This window comes from Lepisosteus oculatus, chromosome 8, assembly GCF_040954835.1.
Source record: "Lepisosteus oculatus isolate fLepOcu1 chromosome 8, fLepOcu1.hap2, whole genome shotgun sequence".
Lineage (NCBI taxonomy): Eukaryota > Metazoa > Chordata > Actinopteri > Semionotiformes > Lepisosteidae > Lepisosteus > Lepisosteus oculatus.
This window is the reverse complement of record NC_090703.1, coordinates 15,612,223-15,631,308: the sequence shown is the minus strand read 5'-3', so window position 1 is coordinate 15,631,308 and position 19,086 is coordinate 15,612,223. Positions and strand designations below refer to the sequence as shown.

At 37.4% G+C, this 19,086-nt stretch overlaps 1 protein-coding gene across 1 annotated transcript in view; it reads left to right on the top strand.

The window, feature by feature from the left end:
- The window catches only part of susd6 (sushi domain containing 6), a 28,543-nt gene extending 10,564 nt beyond the window's left edge, over window positions 1-17,979 (top strand). The window contains exons 3-7 of the mRNA XM_015350873.2: window positions 12,478-12,669; window positions 13,186-13,380; window positions 13,746-13,884; window positions 14,278-14,651; window positions 15,226-17,979. Coding sequence (XP_015206359.1) covers window positions 12,478-12,669; window positions 13,186-13,380; window positions 13,746-13,884; window positions 14,278-14,651; window positions 15,226-15,251 — 926 coding nt within the window. The 3' untranslated portion in view covers window positions 15,252-17,979. The remainder of the gene's footprint in view (window positions 1-12,477; window positions 12,670-13,185; window positions 13,381-13,745; window positions 13,885-14,277; window positions 14,652-15,225) is intronic.
- Window positions 17,980-19,086: the final 1,107 nt, after the last annotated feature.

Genomic DNA, 19,086 nt, shown 5'->3' with positions numbered 1-19,086 from the left:
AACTTCTGGAAGTTCTATGCTTGCATCTTTCCCTTTTGTATATTTAAAAGTGCCCTAATCAGTCAACAGGTACACTATTTATGGATTACTTCTTCATAGATGTGTTCTGTACGCCCCAGGATCTGACTGGGTATTTAATAAGTGATATAACTTAACACTTAAGACCGACATTTTATTTTGGGCACTTTCAAAAGAGAAAGATTATGCCTTTGTCAGGAATACAAACCTTATCTTTGTTTTGCTTCTCATGTAACTTCCTACCTAGAATAGGATGTGGGCAATATAAGCTTTCTGGGTTTTGCAGATGTTAAAGATTTTCTAAATGCACAGAATTGCCTTTATATTAAAAGGTTCCAGCGCAAAGGTAGCAACATGTACAGAGCTAGAAAGTGGAAGAGTGCTCTGTGGAGTTCTTTTCTCTATTAATTTGTTCTGCAACAGTTATTATATATGTGTGTGGTAAGACTAACAGTTTGAAAAAAGGTCATATCTACACATTGCAGACCGACACTTACCAGGAATGCAGCTGTTCTGTCACTCTTAAATATTGCACATGTATTCCACACTGTAAATGAAAAAGAGGAGAAAAGTAACATTACATGGGTAATAATAAGTTAAGATAGGTTCTTTCAAGATTACATACAATTAATGATCTTCATATTAATGGCACATAAATATTAGTGCCATGTAGCAAGGAGAAGTGAAATTGTTAAAATTAAGGAAGACCCTATGTAAAATTAAATATACTGTTGAGAAGAAGACTGGTTTCCGAGTGACTGAATATGTCTATCACTATATGTTCTTGAGAGCGATAGATAAGATGGTTTCTTTCATTGACCAGAGCTGTTGCTTTTGAGGTTTGAAGTGAGAGATGAGTAAGTGATAAAAGGAGTCTGTCCCACTTTCTGATCCAGCTAGCCCCTTGCCATCTGTGGGAGGAAACAGCTGCTCTCCTCACACCACCTTGTCCCATGCCTTGTTCCCCAGAGAGCCTTGTTTCATTACCATCTGAAAGGGGCTGAGCTCCCGTAGGGAAGGTGGCTTTTGCTGGCGACTGAGCTGGAAATGGCTGAATATTTTTACTAATTATAGCAGAGCTTCTTGTCTCTATCATGTTTCATGTCTCTCTAACTCTGGCACGCTCTCCTTCTCATTTTCCAACTTTAATTTGCTCGCCTATAAGATGATCAACAAATATGAATGTGTTCCTTCTAAAAACCCTACATTCTGTGTTTCTAATTTGAAAGATGGCAGTAAAATATTATTCATATAAATAATTTTGAGCCCTGTGGTCAGGGTACAGCTCCAAAACCTGAAGTGGAAAGCTTGGCTTCAATGTTCGTGATCATGCTGTTCCAGAATTCTGGAATTGTTACTCCAGGAAAGTAAGGATGGAAAAAAAAACAAATAGGAAATTTAATTTTCTGCCAGGTAAGTGTTATGGTGATTGTGACACGGGGAGATTTGAGACCTTAAATGTGACCTAATATTTCTACCATTGCATGATGAAAAGCTACATTTATTCTAAGCTTGGCAGAAAGACCGTGCTTTGGTTTCAGAATAGCTGTCCTCTAGACATACTTCTGTCTGACTGGTATCCAGGAATAAATGCCAAACCAAACTGGGATTTCATCTTGGATTGTGTAGCAAAGATTTTGCAAGGGATGTAGGAATCCTTCTTGAGATACTGCTTTTGTACCCTTTAAAATGGTGCTTCAGAACTACTCCAGTACTTCTTGTTTTTAACATCTATGCTCTTAAGTAACAGGCCACTGAACCATGTATTTGCAGCAAATGCCTTGGATTTGCTTAAGAAAAGGCTGGATAACATCCTTGGCTCAATTAGCTGCTAAAACAGGTGTGATGGGCAGATGGCCTCTTCTTGTTTCTAATGAATTGGAAGAACAGTTTCAACACCACAAAGTGATGTGTAATTATCCTGGTCAGGGTTGAAGTGTAGACACCCCATTTTATTTTGCTCCAGCATTCACTTAACTATTGTAGGTGTTCATCTGTGTTGGAGACATGCTGTTGTCAGCAATGGCTCATCAAGAGATCATTTGCTTATTTTTGCTTGTTTTTCTCAAACAGTTTCAAGTACTTGATTTCTTTCAATTACACTAGTGATATTGTCATTATCTCAGCTAATATTGGTAACTTTTATACAGTTGGGGGGGAACAGATTGTATGAGTGCTCAGTGCTAACTGGTCCCCCAGCTGCAGAGCCCTGAGGGTGGTTCTGTGGGGTTTGGGATGACCGAAAACTAGCTATTCTATATTGTCCATTCCGTAAGAAATTCAGCCATGCACCCCACCTAACTACTCTGTCAGGAGTGTCTCTACAGTGGGCCCACCTCATAAAATTGGAGCAAGGTTCCCAAAATGAGGAAGCCACTTTCAAGATGAGTGCATCAAAGCTCTTTACAGGGTACATCACCTCAATATACTCTTAAGTCTTACCTTCCTTGAACGCAATGTGGTAAGCTGAGATAATGGCACATCTATTGAAATTCTATACTTTTGATTTCAGGGTCTGAGAGTTTGTATACCAACTCACTTGCAAGATGAGTAGTATTTGACCATTTTTTTTAATTATTCCAGGAGAGCGAGTGGTGGTTTTGGTAATATCCACTTATCAGATAATCCAAATGATGGAGCCTTCTGTATAAATGAACTTCTTAATGTATTTCTACAGACAAAAATCTATTTTTTTTCTACAAATAGCTTTCTTTAAATACAGTAGTTATTTTGCTTAAATACTTCAGCATTCAAAATTGTTTGGAAGAATGTGCTGTTGAATACTGGCCTTCATGCTTAACCTTGAGTTCAAATTCCATGTACGTTTTTTTTTTTGTTTGGTTTGCTGATATTGAAAATTGTCAATTGCATTATGTTTAGTTTCTGAGTGAAGATGAATCTTTCAGAGCTGCCGTAGATCTATGCATTTTGTAATTGCTATTTGTCTGCTGATTTAATAGATTCAGTATTGATCTCTGCAGACATTTCACATTAGTATGGGCTGCCTGGGCTAAAATTATATGCCTGCAGACAACTCTATATCCAGACTTTTTTTTATTGCTGGAAAAATGAGCAATTTCAAATTTATTTTTATTTTCAATGTTACAAAGAATCTCTGCTTGCGGGTGACACATTTCAGATAACATGAATACTGTGGGATATTACTGCATTGTTTGCTGATGCTGGTAGGTTATGAAAGGGAAACACGGAGTCTATTCGGTATATAGCTCCCATGATTTAATATGGTACCTGAACTAAAGAAGGTAATGCTTGCTAGCTACTACTTACACATCAGGCTGATTATTAATTGAATAGGGCATTTTGTCTATTTGTTTTGTTTTTTCCCCAGGCTGGTCACCTTCCAAGTCAAGACACCCAGAGCTAAAAAACAACGTATAGCTTTATCTTGAATTCATGTTTTAGATTTCAACTTTCATTTTATAGAGATTTGTTCTTTTCATGTAAATATTATTCCAGTAGTGCTTGCAATGTTTATTCCCAATTAATATATTCCTTGTTTGAGAATTGAGAACAGTTCCTGAATCACAAAAGGCATCTTAATGAAGTCCAAGGTTCATGATCTTTCATAAGATTCAGTATAGTTTTTAGTATGGATTTGGAAAAAAATCTGCATTTAGACATACATGGTACTGTTATTTCTTGTGACTTTTCTTTAAAAAAAAAAGCTCTCTGGCCATCCTATTATAATTGCCAAGGATGAAAGATCCCCAAAACTGCTTAGAATATCAAAGGAAGTGGAAATCCTGACCACGTATACTGTAGCTGTCTTGTTGGGAGGGAATAATTATGAGGATTTGTATTCTCCCTGCTACATGAATGCCATCAATCCATTTCTTTGTACAGAGAATATCCCATGCAATAATAATGGATGGTTTTTAATCTAGTAATAGTTTTTGTTGCATTGATTGCAGTAGTTTTAATGTACTTCAAAATATGAAGCCGTGTAATGCATTAAAGGATTTATATAGATGTAGTACAGTACATCCACCATGTGGACATGTGTATAAACTGACCTTTAGAATAAAACGTTACTGTGTTCAGGGTGAATGTTTTTTGTGAAACAGAAGCCTGAATTACTAAAATACACAATGCCCTACTGTATAATTGCAACACTGTACTTTAACAGACATTGAATTTGTGGTATTGAATATTATTCTTTTATTTTAATTGGTAACCTGTAGCCTTTGTTTTTAAGTCTCTATCAGTTTTGAAGAGGCAGTTCTGCCTTGGAGAAGCATCCTGTTTTAGGATTATAATGCTGTGGTCATTAATGCTATAGTGATTTTATTGCTTTTCTTCTGGCTTCTTGTAAAATCCAAGACTTTATTTTTTTGGGGGTTTCAATGTAAGTGGAGAGGAATTCCCAAGAGAAGAAAATAATGAACTGACTTAATTGACAGTATAATGTAGTGTGCATTTTGTGTCTTGTATATGGAACAACACTGAAGCAAGATAAAATGATTACATTTTTTTGTTTGTTTGGGATCACTATAAAAAAATAAGCTGATGGAGCTTTGGGGAAATAAAATCATTCTTGCTCCCGGTATTAAATGGGGATTGTTTTTTGCTCTGATCCTCGTGTACCAATAAAGGCGTTTTACATAAAATGTATAGTGGCTCAGAAGTTTGGACAGTTTATCACTGCTGCTACTGCCAAGTGTGAAAGAGACAGATGGAGAAGGATTATATAGAAAAGGCTATCATTTCCCTTGTCTCTAATAAGTATTTAACAAATGAGGTATGCCTTCTCTAGGGACCTATAAAGTTTGTTACTTTTCTAGGCTGTTTAGGCCACATTGATTCTTGGCTACCTATGAATATGCTAGAATTATTTTTAACTGGACTCTTCTTCTCATTAGGAGATATTTGGATGCTATCCCAGGAAGCTCCTGCTTGGAGGAGTGTTGGAGAAGTGGGGTTCAGGATTACACGGATGAACAGGATGATTGTTATTTTATCATCGTTAACACAGTGCTCTAATAATAGATGAATTCTCATTACTAGAAGAATTGATGCAAAATAAAACCAGTGTAGAAGGCTGTGGATGACCATATTGCTCCAGATCTCCTAGGGACCTTTGAGACTGAACTGCTTTCTTGATCTTATTAAATTGAAAATTTAACTCTTAAATTCACATCTTCTAAGATGACTTGTGAGGTTCAGTTGCAGTGCATACCAAATGAGATCCCAGCTTCCGCCATTTTATTGTTCCTACAACTGAGTAGTCTTTCTGATGTGATCAGAGAAATTAAAATGCTTTAAATGTTAAATGGAATGAACCCAGTGAGTTGCAGTTGCAAATGTGCCATTTATCTTCTGGCTTTCAATAAAACTACTAATTTGTCATCATAGCAAACGGAGTGACTGCTGTCAGCTGTTCGTTGTAAGAAGATGTGAAACTGCCAGACGGATCCTTGTCATGCCTGAGAGATCCTTTTCAATTTTGTAAATTGCTTACAGTTTAATAAGCAATTGAACACTTTTTCCTGTTCTTAAGGATTTAGTGACTAAATATCCCACGCAACAGACGGCATTTTCCAGTGACCACGTTTATTTCACAGAAGCCTCTTCTCTTCTGAAAGAATATAACACTCCTTTCATTTTTTTTTACTGTCCCCAAATTGTAAGCATGTGATCCCCAGTATGCCGGTGACAGACGGACCTGAATGTGCATAACGAAAGCAGTTACTTGGTTGTGTCATTCCAGCAGCAGTGTGAATTGTAAAAAATAAATGTCGGCCAAATGTCCTTGGATATTTGGATTGCCACTGCAGTAAAATAGTTAAAGAAATGCTGATGCTAGGAATATTCTAACATGACAAGCAGCATGTGGTAACAATATGTTTTACTTTTAGTTTTGTGCTGAAATGTCTACATGTGAATAACACTGATCTCTACTGTCCTTTGATTTCTTTTTTTTTTGCTGAAAACATTTGGAGTGTGCCAACAGCTGCTTGGTTGCCCTAAATCGGGGTATTGCATCCAAGGAAAAAAGATCCATATATATATATCCCTCTAATAAATCATTTTAGTTAGCCTATGATTTAATAACATGTCCGAAACGTTGTTTTCTTCTCTTTTCAGCATGGAATAAACCTAAAATTTGCTCCTTTTCAGCCTATGCATGCTGACGCAGCTACTCACCTGAACTGCCATGATTTAATTAGTTAAATTGCCCCAAAAAAATTAGAAAGGAAAACGATGGAACAAAGTAGACAGCTCATCATGACAAGTAAAACGACAGTTTAGCCATCTGGTGCCTAAAATGAAATGGTTGTATTAATCAGGAAGAATTGACTGATCTGTTTTTGAAGCTGGCATGAGTTGTCATGGCCTGTGAGAAGCCACTGAATTGTTTTAAAGATCTCTTACCTACTTGTTTATTTTTTTACAACTCGGGACACTCTGAGCGTGCTGCATTGCACTTCTATGTCTGCCTAACTGTTTTACTCCAGGGTTTTTGGCTAAGTTTAAACGTTTTGTATTTAATTTGTATTGTCTAGTGGCTTAAACACTAGGAAACCAATTTCAATTCTCTTCTAACCATCTGTATTGATTACTATTACTCTCTCTACATTTTAAACGTTTTCAAAAACGGGTTGGACTAGGAGCATGGCTCATCAAGCAGAGTAAATATGAATTCCTTTTTCTTATCAAGAGCTTGCTTTTGGTTTTTCTTTCCATTGGTTATTTATTCTAATAAAAGCCTTGTATCTGGATAAAAGGGCTGACTACAAAACTAAATTATAGATCTAAAAATATGCATTATTGCGTATTGCTCCTTATATATGATAATGCATAAACTTTGTCTGTTTTACACCAGGTTAACATAATACATTATCGTGCACAGACCAAGTAACTAGAAGTATGCCATTAGGTCTCAACAAAGGGCATTTTGTTTGAGTGGTGTGTTTACCCTCCAACTCTTAAAATTATTTTTTTTAATCAGCTTTGTTAAACGCATGCCTCAGATTTCAAAGAAACTGAACTGACCATTTCTGCCAATTTTTTAATCTTTTTTTCATTCCAGCCTATTGCTATCAGCTAATCAATTAATAATAATAATAATTGCTTACACTTATATAGTGCTTTTCTGGACACTCCACTCAAAGCGCTTTACAGGTAATGGGGACTCCTCTCCACCACCACCAATGTGCAGCCACACGTGGATGATGCAACGGCAGCCATAGTGCGCCAGAACGCTCACCACACATCAGCTATCAGTGGGAAGGAGAGCAGAGTAATGAAGCCGATTTATCGATGGGGATTATTAGGAGGCCATGATCAGTAAGGGCCAATGGGAAATTCGGCCATGACACTGTGGTTACACCCCTACTCTTTTCAAGAAACACCTTGGGATTTTTAATGACCACAGAAAGTCAGGACCTCGGTTTTACGTCTCATCCGAAGGACGGTGCCTGTTTACCGTCACTGTACTGGGGCATAAGAACCCACATGGACCGCAGGTTGAGCGCCCCCTGCTGGCCCTACTAACACCTCTTCCAGCAGCAACCTTAGCTTTCCCAGGAGGTCTACCATCCAGGTACTGACCAGGCTCACACCTGCTTAACTTCAGTGGGTTACCAGTTGTGAGTTGCAGGGTGATATGGCTGCAATTACAACAGTATATTTGCCCATAGGACCATGATTAATGGGATTCTCATTTATATGATAAAATAATTCTCATATTTGGTCATAATCATTGTCCATTTCTACCCCATCATATTTCTAGCTAATCCTAAGGATATGAACTAATATTGCATTTTCTATTTTTGTTGAACAGTTTAGCTTGTAAGCAAATGTCCGACAACCCCTTTTTATTATTTTATAAGCTTAATAAAAGCTTTAGTTTGTATCCCTTTTTTTCCCCACCAGTATTCACCCTTTTGTCATCGAAGGGATCTCATAAATGTGACTTTAGTAATAAGTTCACAGTAATCCCTACATAATCACAACTGTAGTTGTAGACCTTTGTCCCCTAAATTAGTCTTTCCAGAGATGACGGAAATTGTAGCATTTAGGTGAATTGCTTGTTCCTCATGTAGTCTCTCATTGTTCATAATTGTTTCATCCAAGTGAGGTGTTTAGCTCAGGGTTTGATGTGGCGAGTCCAACCTGACTTGTGACTTGCTGTTCTAGGAATGACACTGGTATGTTCTAGTGCATGCTCCAAGCAACATGATTAATGCACCAACCCTACTTTACTGATGTACTATACAGTTAACTTTCATGTACTTTTGTTCTGAATCTTTGTCCCCTCTGCTACCAATCCTTGTAATATTGCATGACACTAGATTGTAGTAGAGGGTCTTTTTGATTTTCTAAAACAGACATTAGGCTTCTTAAACTGAGAAACCTGGAGTGATAGACCCATTGTTATACTGAAAGCTGAAAGAAGTATTAATGCTGCACAGCTGTCCCCCGTGGGGAGGGTCTTGCCCTTGGTGTGAATTTGGGTGGGGGGCAATCAGCAGAAGACCATCTGCTTCTCTGTAACTGGCAGTGGGGGGTGACTAACAAAGAAAACTCTGCTCTTCTGTATTTTCTCCCTTGTAATGTAAACAGGCATACCTTCTTTCATCTTTGTGTTTTTGTTTCAAGGCGGTAGAAGCTGCAGATAATTAGCTAATGCACTTGTAAAAGATGGGAGGTATTGTAATCTTGGGGGTTACACAGGGTTTGTCTGCTGGTTGGTTGTGACAAAAGATTCTTTGAATAATTATGATGAAGTAATTTGAAGATGTAGGTTTAACCCAGCTAACCAAAACTTTCCAGTTAAGCTTGCTCATACACCCATCCTAATAGCTGAAACTTGAGCTTCAGTGTCTGTTTGACAGACTGAACAAATGTTTTGTCAGGCCACAGCACAGTGCGACAGTCAAGCATCAGTCTGCTTTCTTATGCAAGTTTATATGCATAGACTTGTCGCTTCCCCCACGCTTCCTGTTATGAAAGTGTGTTAGCGTGGAGACAATTGATTGAAAGTCTGTCCGTTTACTGGAATAAGAGTATCTTGTTCACGTTTTTTAGAACAGCAAAAGTTCCCCTTTTCACTTTTGCATACAGCACGGTGGAGATACTTCCACACATGGAATCACAGGTTATCTGAACTGCAGATTGCCACGCATGACCATTTAACATGAGGTTTCTCAGTGCATTATTGGAGGGAACGTCCATATTATGTCTTGAAGCTAGTAATGGTGAAATGTTGAACTTTTGTACAATAGCTGAATGCTGTGAAGTTTAAAAGGATATATTCAAGACATTCCTTAGAGTTAGTCTAAATGTTTTGAATTAACATTTCAGTTTTGTTTTTCAATCTAGAAACATCCTCTCTGGATGATGATGATGATGATGATTCTATGAAATAGGATTGTTCTTTACAAAAACATTTTGTTATGCCTTAAAGGTTAAGCACAGCAGTTTATAGCCTATACTTATATATTTAATATATGGAACAAAAAAGTAGCCAGATTATTCATTGTATATTTAGTCCTTTTTGACGCAGGGAATTCAGTCCACAGGCTATTTTATTTTTGTTCTACAAATATCCATTGAAATCCTTGTATTGCTGCTAAATGATCAAATTAAACCAGGTCATGGAGAAAAGTGTTTTCTGAATTCAAATATGATATGATATAATATCGCTATAATGGACTCTGAAAAATAGGTTTAAATCCTATATCCAACATTGCTAAATTACTAAGGGATTAACTGGGTAACACCTCCCCTCCTGCTTAGCTCAGGTTTAGGGTCCTGCCTGAAAAAGTAACGTGGAATAGAAATATGCTGGCAGTCTGTTCATATGTAGCCAACGACAAAACCACAAGATGATTAGCCTAATGTCCATGATGTGTATCTGTAGCCACGGAATCAACCCCACCAGAAGTAAATCCACTCTATTGGGGCACCAGGATTATTGAAGGCATGTTTTTTTTTGTCATTAGAAAGACAGCTTGACTTCTAAATCTGAAGGATTAGGAAAGATGAAAACAGAAAAGGAAAAACAAAAATATTTACAAAAGCATTGTTTTTGGGGTGTAGTTTAGATTTAAATCTAGATTAGGGATCTATTTTTGTTATTCCAACAGAGATATTATTGACCTCTAAGGTGAGCTCACTGACCAGTGAAAAGAAACTATTAGCAGCACTGATCTGGTTCTGAAAATTGTGGTGTCTTATACCTTCTGTTTTAATCCGAATGTAGTATCCATCACTAGGCTCTGCTCTGCTCTTTAGCACATCTTCAGATTAATCCGATAGCATATGTTGTAATTCTGAAAACAGGTTTTTGATTTGTTCTGTTAACCAAAATTTGTTGATACTTTTATACATAATGGATTATTTTTATCACTTTAAGAAAACGTAGAGTGCAGTGTGAAATATACAATGGTCAGTGTTCTATTAATGCTGATGACATTGTTCTAACAGAATTCTATTTTGCATAAATTTGATTTTTTTTCATAAATTCAAAATAATTAGACTTTGTCTTATGTGAAAAACTTCCAAGGGAAGTTTCTTTAGAAAAATAAAGTAAAATGGTACTGTAAGTCACCTTTTACCTAGTCCCTTGTGTACTCCTACAGGGTTTACACTGAAAGTTTTGATATGCGCAAAGTTTTTATGAAACTGTTCTATGGTGGAAATTTTGAAACCTTTACATGCTGAGGCATGTAATTGCTCTTTGGCTGCATATTTAAAGTAGAGATGTAATGTTTTGAAGTCCCCAAATAAAATCTAAGACTTGTTTTTAGAAGATAAACTATGTCTTTGAGACAAATCCATCGTCGGAAAAGCCTCTTAATCCTGGTAAGGGTTGCAGCTTCTGGGGTAGGCTCTGTGTTGTACCAGGTGGAAGGCAGGAAAGTGCCTTGTATGGCACACACACATTGATAAATTTAGAGGCACTAGTTAACTATCCAGCAAGTGTTTGGAAGGTCGTCAGAAACGCAAACATACTGTACAGGGGAAAACATGCAAATAGATCCATAAGGTTTGCCAGTCTAGTATTGAGCCCACTACCAAAAAGACACTAAAGTAGCAGCTGCCATACCACTTTGCCACCCTTAAGACCAGTTAACATATTGCTTAGGTCAAAAAAATTATCTAATATTTAGGTAAATGCACAAGAAGAGTTTTAATTTGGTAATGTAAAATTCTGACTGACTTTATACTAATGACTTCTGTACAATTTTATGATAAGAGACAATTTTCCAACACCATTTCAACTTTTGAATTTTCAGTAATTTTCAACTTCTATTTGACCACCTTTAGTGTTGTAAAACCTCAAGGACTGTTTTTTTTTCCTGGATTAATATGTTAAATTGAAATGTTTTTTGCTACATTGCTCAGCCCTTGTGTGATCTGGAAATCACCAAAGGCTTAAGTAGAAATTCTTCAGTATGGTTTATACAATAGTGCCTTAAAAAGCAGCTTTTAAGTACTTTCAAAGCACTAATGGTTTACTTTTAGTGATTCATATTTGTGCATCTCATTACAAGCTTTGACACTCCTTTTACAATTGTGTCAAAGCAAAGACGGGCACAAGTTTAATGGACTTTTTGTAATAAAGGCCTTAATCTCCTTTAAGAACCACACCAACAAAAGAATAAAATGTATCATGTTGAGTTGATTACAACACAGCAATGAAAGTGATCTGTTTGATTACATACGGATTTAAATCAGATACTAGGAAAAATAGGTCTAGTTCAATCTTTTATTCTGTATATTGAGACAAAAACAATCCAGGGTGCCACTTTTTCTAGGAATTCTTTGAGAAGGTTCCTAACCTTTTGCCCTTAATATCATACTTAATACTTTACTTTGTACTTAATGACAGCCCCTTAAGGCTAATTGGAAAAATTCCTTTTTTGATGTTATTCTTTTTCATCTTTTTTGTTTATTCCCCACCAGGCTCTTTTCAGATCTCACGTCTAAATGCTAATCAGACAATTTGTACAGTATAGTCTGTGGTCTCCTGTTTATTCTTCTTTCATCATTTCTAGTTATTTCAAAAGAGCATTAGATTGCTTTCTATATTGTAAAGATGCACTTGTTTATTATTGATCAATAAAATGACAGCAAACAACTGCTATTGATTATGGTACCATTTAATTCAGAATGTTTAACAGCTTTACATTTTGTGTAAGAACTTAAGAATATTAAAAACAAATTAAATACATGAGAAAATGGAAATAATGCTGGTATATAGATGCTTAAGGTAATATAATGTTCACCAAATACACCATATACAAAGGTATAATATAGGGCTACCAAGGAGAGGCAAACTTAAACCACTCTAGAATGAGAAAGCTTCCTATTTTTGGTAGATAAAGTAGTCATCTCGGAATCAACTGTTTTTTTTTTCTGGTTTTAAATGGATGCAACGAATTTTGAGTCCTGTCAATGCTAACCTCACTGATTTATTTATTTGAACAGGATGTTCCAGGCCATTGCCCATTCCTCATGGCTCAGTAAATCTGACCGAGACGAACCGGGGCTCGTTCCCTGTTGGCACAGCGCTGCAGTACAGCTGCGAGGTGGGCTTCACCATTGAAGGACCCAGTGCCATCACCTGCACCTCTGGGGGGAGCTGGTCCGACAACCCCCCTCGCTGCATCCGTGCAGATGGTGAGCCGGTTTCCTTGAGCACTCCCCCTCAGACTGGTGTTGTATAGCAGCATGCACTTAGGTCCTGTTTCCCTCCTCTCTGAATGAGACTCTCTTCTCATTACTCAGTTAATGACCAGTAAGGCCAACATTTCTACAATCTTGCACTTTTTTTTGGTGCTTCTTCTATGAAATTTTAGAGAAAAAAAGCAAAGTCAAAGCAAAGTATAAATGATTTTTTTTTGTCACATTTGGTTTTCTGTAAAGAGAATTTTTGCTAAAATATCTTAACTATTATGTAGAGTTAAGAAAAATAAGGTTTCCTGGTTCCGAAAAATGACTTACTAAATATATAAAAGCTGATGTGTGTGTTGATGCAATATATCAGGAAAAACAAAGGTTATTGTTTTCAGTGCCATTTCATGAATAGAGCACTATACATATAATGTCCAATTATAAAAATATATTAAACATTGTTTTGTTTATAAGGATGTATCAGTCAATCTGCCTTCCTTTTAAGAGCCTTTCTGTTTGCAGTATGCCGACCACCTTTTGAGCCAGAGAATGGGGGATACACATGCCACCCCTCTCCCTGTCATCGGCTGGCCCAGGGCACTGTGATTGAATATTTCTGTGACGAGGGCTATGCATTGAAGGGAGAGTACAAATACCTCACCTGCCAGAATGGAGAGTGGGACCCCACTATGGAGATCAGCTGTCTGCTGGGCCCAGGTCAGTCTATTGTTTAAATTCTCTGCAGTAAAACGAGCTGTCAGAAAGACTGGATTCTAGTTTGCCATGAGGTGCTAAACCTTTCTGTGGCATTGCAGCTTACCATGTTTACATACTGGCATTAGAAGAAGTCCTAAAGATGTATGGAATCTCAACTGCTGAATTTATTTCCTTTAGAATGCAGCTAGCTTCAAGTCCTTATTATCCCAAATAGCGTTTTGATAATGAGACTGTATATCAACATGTATTTCAACACATGGGCTGGTGTTTTCTTATGAAAAATATTTTGCTTCATTACATGCCTCTTAGTTTTAATTTATGACTAGCACACTGCAAATGATTTCTTGTATCTCTCCGTCTTTTAGATAAAGAGTCACATTCGCCACTGGGTGTGCCAACTCTATCCATCGTGGCTTCTACAGCCAGCTCTGTTGCCCTCATTCTCCTGCTGGTTGTCTTGTTTGTACTGCTGCAGCCAAAACTGAAATCCTTTCATCACAACAGGTACAAACCAGCACCTCATTCTCAAATTCTTCCCCACTTCTAAAACAAAAAGGTGTGATAGGCAATTTCACCAATGCCAAAACAAATATTTTTAGCTTAGCAGGACTCCAGTTTTCCCAGCACAGGAATTAGAGTTCTCATTGTAGGTTCTCAGTTTACATACCGATCTCATTTACTTCTTCTCCTAATACAAGCTACTACATTTACCAGGTCTGATATCAGACTCCGATACAAGAGACTTTTGTTTTGTCACATGAGGTTTCCTCTTCCAAGCTTTAAAAAGCTTGGCTTACTTAACATAAGAAGCTACCAACTTCAGGCATAATTGTGTATACCTTTTTGCTCAGATTAATTTTCAACTTGCCCTAACTAGTTTTTCTCCTACATGCGCAGGCGTGAGCAGGGTGTGTCTGGTGAGCCGGTCTCCATTGTGGTGGAGGGGGTGCAAGTATCTCTTCCCTCTTATGAGGAAGCAGTGTATGGCAGTGGCGGTGCCTTTGTCCCGCCCTCGGAGTCCCGCGTGCAGATCGTGCTTTCAGAGGGCCCCCAGGCTGAGGAAGAGGACCCCGTCCAGCCAGAGTGCAGCCTCCCCTCCACCTCTCACCACTCTGAGACTGTTCTGGTACACCAGGTGCCCTCATCTTCTTCATCCTCTTCCTGGGCTCCTGAACCCACTGGTGCTGCCCCTCTACCCCAGCGCCAGGACTCGGAGAGCAGCGATCAGCACAGCCTGCTCTCCCTTACTTCCACAGAGGACTTTGCTGATGGTAAATTCTTTACTTTCTCAAAGATGACAATTATAAGACTCTGTCACACCGTTTCATAATAGCTTGGCACTCTTAGTATTGTCCTTTCTTTAAGGAGCTAAAAGTAGTCTTCAATGAGCAAATCAATGACGGATTCAACATCTCAAATGCTGATAAAATACTCCTTCCCTTATTTGGATAGACGCTTAACTGCTTACCCAAGTAATCTGTTGCTTTCTCAGTTTCCCTCAGCCTAAACCTCTACATCCTTTTAGAATTTCTTTTCTAATTCTATCCAGTTTTGGTTCCGTTACACTGCTTTACCTGTCAGCTTCTATATGGGCAGTTCCATGATGTGAAGTCTGACTAATTGTAGGTATTTATACATAAATACTGTAGAGAGATGGCAGAAAGAGAGCAGAAAAATGCACATTATGCATGCCGGAATACAGTGTTATAATTATAATCCTACTTTTTGCACTGAAAAAATTTTTAAGATTACAAAAGTGTAAAATCATTTAAAGATATATTAATGTCTGGATAGCCTCATAATAATCAAAGCATATTTAAAATGTTTTCTCTCTTTTTCCTTTAGATATTCCTTTACTAAAGGAAGCATGAAGTCGGCTAAAGCCAGCAGTCTTCACTGAGACCGTCATTGCTGCTGCCTCTGTGGTTTACCTAGGCTGTGGTGTTTGAAGCCTTTGTTTGAATCGCCCACAGCCAGCAATCCAAAGGACAGCACACAGACTTTCCCCGCAGAGATTTGCTCCTCGCCATGAAGAGCTCTTACTGTAGTCTAAGCCTTCGAGGGATCGGCTTACCTCACCTTTTGGTGAAAGCTTCAAGCAAACAGCAGGCACTGAGTTGTTGAAGCTTAAAAACCTATAAACAGAGACCTTTTTATTTTTTTTTGCCCACACGCTTTCACAAAGATAACCTTTGAGGCTGTGATGTATATCAGTGATTTATAATAGTTGTAGAAATGTAAAACACACTCAGTCTACAAGGTTTTCTGCTGAAATCTGTATCTGCCAAATTTAATTTCTCATATGATAATATATAACTTTTCTGACCTTGTGAACATTATTTTATCATGATCTTGAATCACGGGTGCCTGTTAAAGACCCTCACCCTATCTTGCATGTACACCACACTTCACAGAAGCATCAAAGCTACAGATGTGTGTATCGGTACCCTATGAATGATGCATGAAGGCTCAGTCACCACATTGGCACGCATTGCAGTATCTGAGATTACTCACAGCATATGTACACTTTTATCAGAGTACACAAACTGTTTAAAAAATGTATTGATCCACAAAGAAATCTGAGGATTTCTTTACTTACAAAAGCTGTTTTTCCCCCCATCATTTTACTTTCAGTGTTACGGGTATATTAAATCTCCTGCCCTGTAGTAGAAACTAAACCCTGCCTGTGTTTGCTGGAGATGGATTACCACACCAATTTTTGCAATGAAGATGGCTGTCTTACAAAAGAAAAACTGATCTCGGGCTATTGGCCTAAAAACAGTTCAGTGTTTTGTAAAGAAAGGGATCCATTTTTAATTCTTGTGGAAAGCAGCTGTTCCCCTGTTCTATTAATGTTCTTTTTTGTGTGTTTACACAAAATACAAATATCTCCCATCACATGATTGTGCTTTCTTTGTCTTTTAAGGCAAGGAAACAGACTGGAGATTGTGTCCTAGAGGGTTGGGTATAGGGATGAGGGAAAGTTCTCCAAGAGCTTTCCCTTACCTTGTAGACCTTCTTGATGCTGATTTTTAATTTCCTCATAAAGAGGAATATAGGAGCAAATAAGCCTTGCATCTTTCTACCCCCAGGGATTTCTTAGAATAAGCATTGTAGGATCATATTGGCCTGTCCTAACCAATGACCACTTTAAAATGACCAAATTCGTGCAACTCTGACTGACATCTGACATCAATATTTATTTGAACTCTCTATGAATTATACAACTGAAACAGTTTCCACTTTTTTCGGCTGTGGAGTTGTACCTAAAATGCCCCATACATTAATGTACAATTTCTAAATGCCTGGGTTGATTTTTTTTTTAATGATTAATTGTCAGAATAGGTAATGGCCATTTTTTGTCTTGAATTTTAATTAATGAATATTTTTGTAATCTGCAACATGTTTACAATTTTGTCCTTGTATAAAAAGAAAAGTAAGTTATTTTTATCAATATAGGTTATTGATCAACATGGTGTTAAAAAACTTCTAGTGCAGTACAACTTTTTTTTCCAAATGTTTGTTTGTTTTTCCATATGCCCTTTGAGTTAGGTTATGTCTCCTAGACACAATTATTTCCTGTCAATGCGCTCATAAAGTGCGAATGAAGAGGCTCTCCCTCTCCGAGACGTCAAAAGCATGGCTCATATACTTACCATTTATTGTAATTGCTACTTTAATGCACAGTGCTGTATTGTAACATTATTTTAGCTTCTCAGGGCTTGAGGTTGGCTAGGAAGTTTTTCTTGGTCTTTAAAGTGCTAATTTTGTGATACTCATGCTTCAGGCCATATGAAATGTGCTCTTTTATATCTTCAGGCTGGTGCAAGTCAAAGGTGGGTCAGCTATTTGCTTTGTTTTCCAATTACCTGAGATGCCTTGAAAGGCAAAGTAATCAACAATGGCCAATATGGCCTTAAGTTATGTACAGTAGCTTCATATATGCAGACTTGCTCTTAATATATGACCTTACAAGATACAGACTTAAGGATATTCTCTAATGTGCTCTGATGGCCTTACTTTTCTTTTCTATGCATTAGCACTGTCTTCAATACCAACAGGATTTTTTTTTAAATAATCAAACTTAAGTAGAAATATCCTAGCTGGTGGTATGACTGTGTACACAATATTTCCCAAAGCATTATCAAAGAAAGCAACTTCAGAAAGAGGTTTATTCAATTTATTTAACCTGAGAGCCTAAAGATGTTTGTCTTTTAATTCATTAAAAAGTTGTGAAATTTAAAGAACCTACTGCTCTTGTACAGTGATTTGCTGCAATTATTTAAAGATCACATTTCCAATACTTGTCATTTAATGTTCTTTGCACCACTAATGGACATATCTGGACTTGGTACTTGTATGTTTTCAAAATGGAAAAACTGGTTTTAATGACAAATTTGACAATGGAAAATTGTGTAATTAATGATGTACAGAATGCTAATCATTATTCTTTAAAATCTTTCAATTTTTTGTTTTCCTTTGGGACCCTGTACATTGCATTGGGTGTGAAGATAGTATTTTAATATTTGTATAAAGTTTAATTTAATTCTACTGTGTATATAACTATTTCTAATTAAAAATTTCTTTTGAAGTGTGCAATTGTGTTTTTACATTTGAGTCCAACAAGAAGTTTGATAGGAATGATATATTCTGAGTGGTGGAAAATAATGTTTTGATTATTAAATATCAACATGGAAGTTGTTGAATGGGGGATGTTTTGGGAGGTTACTGGCTGCAGATGGCCCATTCCTGCTAAGTGGGATTCTTCATCCCTTGGGATTTTTGAGACCATGGCCACTTCCTTTATAGACCACCAGATGGCATTGGTAAAGTGACAACTGACACCACACAAGGACAGCTAATCATATTTTGGCCATCCAGATGGCTCATGATACATTTATTTTTGTCCTCTTTATGATCCATGTACACCACTGCACATCCTGCCATACACACCAGCAGATTGTTGGCTTTACTTTGGACTTTCAAGACAAAGGTGATATTTCGTCTTTTGGTTTTTCTTGACAATTATCCTGCTAACAACTTCTCCCAATATTCAGTAGCTTGCCCGATTTTCCCCCCTGGTTTCTGCTAAATTCCAATGTAATACTTATGCTGATCCTTCAGTTCTGACCTGTAACTTCTCCTAGTTAGCAATAATCCTTATGGCATTCCAGGAATGTAACTATAATAGTTCTTATGATGCAATTCAACCATCATTGCCTTAGTCTTTGACCTTGTGGTGGTGCTAAATGATTTGGGATTCCTAATCATGGGCCTGGAGGCCAAGACCTGCTGCTTTTTATTTCATGTAGGCTTAATTACTTAACTGAGCTACCAGGTTTCCTCATTGGAACACTTGGCCAATTTTGGTTTCTGCTCGTGGGTATGGAATTTTTTCTGTTATTGATTAAACGCAGCATTTAATAAGTGACATCTGGCATATTTGCAAGCTGCCTCCTGAACCAGGTTTGGGGACCTGCAATTGGGTTCAGCACTTCTATTTCAGTCTTTCTAGTCTTTGCTCACGCTAATGATTGACAATTGATTATAATTGACACTTGATTATAAGTGATCCTTAACACCTCAGTTAAGCAATTATGAATTGATCCTTAACTTAATACAATAAGCACCTCCATTCCACACAGCTACATGATATTGCATAAGTTAACTGTTGTCTAGATTTCACATTCAATAGAAACCTATTTA